This window comes from Mesoplodon mirus (assembly GCF_964341445.2).
Source record: "Mesoplodon mirus genome assembly, chromosome: 7".
Lineage (NCBI taxonomy): Eukaryota > Metazoa > Chordata > Mammalia > Artiodactyla > Ziphiidae > Mesoplodon > Mesoplodon mirus.
The window spans coordinates 131587071-131592642 of NC_138983.1; the positions used below are offsets into that span (position 1 = coordinate 131587071).

The 5572-nt window shown below is 40.0% G+C and overlaps 1 protein-coding gene across 1 annotated transcript; it reads left to right on the forward strand.

Moving 5' to 3' along the window:
• Nucleotides 1–3045: 3045 nt before the first annotated feature.
• LOC309808965 (olfactory receptor 8C8-like) lies at nucleotides 3046–3875 on the forward strand (the record flags this gene model as incomplete). Its single annotated transcript, XM_082629516.1, is given in 3 exon segments — nucleotides 3046–3264; nucleotides 3266–3685; nucleotides 3687–3875. Coding segments are annotated over 3 exon segments (828 nt in total).
• Between the last annotated feature and the right edge of the window lie 1697 nt (nucleotides 3876–5572).

The window sequence follows — 5572 nt, forward strand, 5'->3', positions numbered from 1 at the left end:
TGGGTTGGTCTCTCTCCAGTCCCTTCCTGAGAATGTTATTCTCTTGAAATCTCTCCCAGAGTTAAGCAATTGAGGGTGAGATCATTTTCTTGGCATCAGTCATGTTTGAAAGATGCATCTCTTTTAACAGAATACTGAAATTAAAAGTACAGGCCTTGGGCAGCGTATTTTGAGTCCTTTCCTTTCTCTTTATTTCTCCTCCTCATTTTGGACTATAAAAGCTCAAAATACCTTTTGGGTAGTCTTAGGTGAAGGGTGATAATGTTGATGCCTACCACATGTTGACACTGGAAGTTACAAAAGTAGGTACCTAGATAAGAGCTACTCAATTTCATGTGATGTGAGTATATGGAAAAGGGCGGTGGAGCCCCACAGAACAAGCTAGTCCTATATGGTCTCATGGTAAGCCATTTTCCCCTTGAGTTATACCCCAACTCTTAGTAAGGTCCATTTTGAAATTTCAGCTAAAATAAGATCAAGCAAAGGAGTGATCTTTTCATTGCGTGAGTCAGAGTAATAAAGGTGGAGATACATATTCATGAGGAACAGAGTAGAGTCTTCTGGTCTACACAAGGAGAAAGTCTGTCTGAGGAAAAAGCCAGGTAGAACCAAGCATCTTCAAGTAATTGAAAGAAAGAGACACAGCCCTCTGGATTCCTTGGATCCATTCAAATCTGAAGCAAAATGCATCCCTGGACTTGCCAGTTAAGTGAACTTTTTTGTTTGTCTCAATATCATTTCACTTACAATGAAAAGTAATTATTTATGATAATGAAAAGGTTTTTAATTAATACATGTCACTACTGTACCTTGTACAAATTTCTATGATAGTAATTACTCCCTTTTTTCTGCATTGTAAGAGAAATTAATTTTAAATTAAGAAAGATCTGTGTTTAAATCCTGACTCTGCCATTAGTTGTTATGACTTTGGCAAATTTTTTTTTAACATCAGCTTTCGTTTCTTCATATGTAAAACAGAAATACTTTTCTCAGATAGTTCTGAAGATTATAAAGGATAAGTTAATGAAAGAGTTTAGTATTGTAGCTAGAGCCAGATATCTATAAATTGTGCAGTTCTCAATTTCTTTTGTTGCTTCTTTAATTCGAATGAGAGAAGTAGACACATGGGAGAAAAGGCTGTAGACACCAAATTTGGGGAGCAGACCCTAGAAGTCTCTGAGGAATTGGCACCTGTGTTGAGAGAGAAGCTAAACAAGGGAATACAGCATTTTCACAAGTAATTCCATATAAAATGTGTGAAGAATAGATTTCCAGGGAAGATAGATGTGGCAGGCAAAATTCTGAAACATGACCCGCCCCCCAATGTCTTTTCCTCTTGTATAATCCCCTCTTATTTGAATGTGGAAGGAACCATATATATAACAATATATCGCTTTAGGGATTATGCATGTTATATGGTACAGTTGACCTTAAATTAGGGAGATTATCAGGGCAGGCCTATGTAATCACATGAGCATATTAAAACCAGAGAGTTTTTCTCAAGCTAGTGGCAGAAGGGGAAGTCGGAGAGATTCAAAGCACAGCAAGGATTCTCCATTTACCGCCAGGTTGAAGACAAGAGGGCCACATGATGAGGAATGCAGGCAACCTCTAGAAGCTGAGAATGACCCCCAGCTGACAGCCAGCAAGGGAATGGAGCTCTCAGTTCTACAACTACAGGAACTGAGTTCTTCCAACAACCTGAATGAGTTTGGAAAGAGATTCTTCCCCCAGAGCCTCCAGAAGGGAATGCAGCCCTGCCCACACCCTGCTTTCGGCCTGGGCAGAGAATCCAGCCATGTCATTCCATACCAGACTTCTAATTTACAGAACTATGACTAATAAGTGGGTATTCTTTTAAGCCACTAAGTTTATGATAATTTATTACATATCAATACATTCTTAATGTGAACTGATAGTTGGAGAAGAACATTGAGTCCCAAATGTCTACCAATATCAACTTACTAACAAAAGATGTAAACACAGGCTCAGTAATTTCTTCCCTAAGGAGCCTGATCAAACTGTGATCCTAAATGAGGCTCATTTTCCAAGCTTCCAAACAAGTTGCTGAGATCCACAGAGAATAAGATGGGTTCACACTATTAGCCCGCTGATGGTTTGGAGACATAAAGCTGATGCATTTGCCTTGCCCTGAAGACATATGCGACTCTACAGACAGAAGGGATGTTGCCTCCTCCTTTGTCAAAACCTCTGTCTCCTTCCGGCCAGTGAAGGGAAAAGAGCACATAAGGCCTGGTAGTAGTGAAGTCTCCAGGTCGAAGGAAGTTGGGGGGCGAGTCTTCTCTGTTCTGATGTTTTCATTCCCACCGCTACAGCAGTGGAGAGATGTGGGAGGCCACCTGCCCTTCTTAAACAATCCATTGTGATTTTAAGGTAAGATTGGATAAAGGGAATGGGTGGGAGGAATGCAGGATCACTCTCAGTACTTTTGCTAAGCCTGGTGCTGAGTTTCTGAAAGGTAGGAGGAAGAGAATAGGTTGAGCAGTGGGCAGAGTGGGGATCACAGTGACCTCACTGTCCCAGGCTTCAGGAAATTCCATAGGAAGGAGTCCCGGGTACCACTCTGGACTCCTTTGCTCTCTTGCTGTATGGCCTTGGTCAGCCTACTCATCTCTTCAAGATATGGTTTCCTTATCTCTCAGATGTGGACATCACTTTGGACCCCTGCTGAAAGACTTTATCCTGGATCGTGTCAGCCCAAGGGAGGTGAGGAGTTGCAGCTGAGATTTGAAAACATGGAAGGAAAGGACAGATAAGAGAAGAAAGTTGAAAGATACGGAGTTGTCACTCTGGCTCTTCTAGAGTGCTGTCCCAACAGTCACACTTGAGCCCCCATGGAACAAGTCCTCAGTCTAGAAAGAAAGGATTTCAGTCTCTTCTTGCTGTGACATTGTTTTCTCATTTCCTCTCAGATCACACCCCTGCCGATAATGTCTGTGGAAAATGACTCAGTTCATCCTGGTAGGACTTACAGACCAAAGTCAACTGCACATACCCCTCTTCTTCCTCTTCTTATTGAACTGTATGGTCACTGTGGTAGGGAATTTGAGCTTAATTAATCAGATATGCCTGAACTTTCATCTTCACACTCCCATGTATTTTTTGGTCTTCAACCTATCCTTCATAGATCTCTGCCACTCGTTGGTCATTACGCCTAAACGGCTGATGAGCTTTGTGTCAGAGAACATCATCTCCTTTGCAGGATGCATGACTCTGCTGGGTTTTTCTTTTCTGTTTCTTTGTCCATTCTGAATGCTATGTGTTGACAGCCATGGCCTATGATCGCTATGTGTCCATCTGTAAGCCCCTTTTGTACACAGTCACCGTGTCCCCTCAGGTCTCTCCTTTGCTGATGTTTGGTTCATATGTAATGGCGTTTGCCGGTGCCGTGGCCCACACAGGGCACATGGTCAGATTATCCTTTTGTGATTCCAGCATCATCAACCATTACATGTGTAACATCTTCTCCCTCCTCCAGCTGTCCTGCAGCAGTACTGATGCCAGTGAGCTGGTGGATTCCGTTACTGTGAGCACAGTTGTAATAATATGTAGCTTCGTTATTTTTGTTTCTCATGCTTTGATCCTCTCCAGTATCCTCCACATCTCATCAGCTCAGGGCTGGTCCAAAGCCCTCAGTACTTGTGGGTCCCACATAATAACTGTTTGCCCTCTTCTATGGTTCTGGGTTGTTTACACATCTCAAGACCTTTTCTGATGGTTCTGTGGGCCAGGGGAAGTTCTTCTCAGTATTTTATACCAATATAGTCCCAATGTTGAACCCCCTCATCTATAGTCTAAGGAATAAGGATGTCAAACTTGCTCTGAAGAAAACCCTAAAGAGAGTTGCGAACTAAGCAGAACCAATATTGCTGGGTTGTTGGGTGTGTGTGTGTGTGTGTGTGAATGTGTTTTCCCATAATTTTCTTCAGGACAAGGTTTTTGCCTTAGATCCTTTTTTCTGTCTAATCATGCCATTTAAACATGCAAATATTATTGAGTCTCATGATTGTTCTCAGTTTCATGCTTACTCACTGAATGAGCTTTATTCTTAACAGTGGGCTCCAGAGTCTCAGCTTGATTCCCACTCCTTTTCACACCACCTCCCACTTTGCCTCTTTCCGTGTACTTTTCATACATCAGCATGAATGTGGTCTGATGTGGCCACCCCTCTTTGTTTTCCCTAAAAACAATGTTAATGTAGCCCTTTCTGTTTTTTAACCATTTGAGGAGTTCCTTCTGTGTAAGTTATACATTTTGTAGAATTTCAGTGCTCTTTTAGTCATGGTTTCTATAGTACTGCATTTCCAAACTCAGCAAAGCTTCAATAGTATCTATGAGATATTTATGCTTACTTAACAGGGATCACAAGTATTAGCTTATAAGTATGGAATGTGTTAATACCAATTAGGAACTTTGAGAAATGAATCTAATTACTTTAAATCAATTCAGTCTGACTCGTTGTAATAGCATCAGGGGTATGATATATATGTATATATACATGTATCAGATATGTACATAATATGTAATGTACATGTACATAATTTTGTTTACGTCTCTGCCTAATCAAATAGAATTTGACCACCTAGTGTTTACTCCTTTCTCCAACATGGTTAGACTAGAATCTGGTAAAATAAATATTCATGAAATTAATAGTTTGAACTTGTTTGATACAGATTTTTTCTCTAAGGCAAACTAAAAGTTTTTGTTAGTAAAAACTTTCTTTTTTTCAGAAAAGGAGTTTTCTTAAAATTCGTGGCCATAAATCTTCAAAACGGTGAAGAGTCTGGTTTGATACAATAGAAGGAAATGCCATTCTTTTTTCAGTTTGAAGTACAGCCGTCTGCATTTCCGATAAGATAGGTCTAGTGGTGATGGAATCCTTCAGCTTTTGGGTTTTCCTGGGTCTATTATAACATAGGTATCTTTCAAATTGACTGTTTCAGGTAAACAACACTCCTGTTTGCAAACTAACATGTTCCTCCTGAAGAAGTTGTATCCCTTTTGGAGAAAAGAAGAACTGTTTGGTTTGGTTACAAAATAAATTAGGAAAAGCATGCAATCTTACCTTCAGAAACTAAGATAAAATAGGGATTTGTTGTACTAGTTATTATATACATGAAATTTAAAACCTGTCTCCAGTGATGAATGATGTTGAACATTCTTTCATGTGTTTGTTGGTAATCTGTATATCTTCTTTGGAGAAGTGACTATTTAGGTCTTCTGCCCATTTTAGAATTGGTTTGTTTGTTTTTTTGTTATTGAGCTGCATGAGCTGCTTGTAAATTTTGGAGATTAATCCTTTGTCAGTTGCTTCATTTGCAAATATTTTGTCCCATTCTGAGGGTTGTCTTTTGGTCTTGTTTATGGTTTCCTTTGCTGTGCAAAAGCTTTGAAGTTTCATTAGGTCCCATTTGTTTATTTTTGTTTTTATTTCCATTTCTGTAGGCAGTGGGTCATCTCACACTGGTCAGAATGGCCATCATCAAAAAATCTAGAAACAATAAATGCTGGAGAGGGTGTGGAGAAAAGGGAACACTCTTGCACTGTTGGT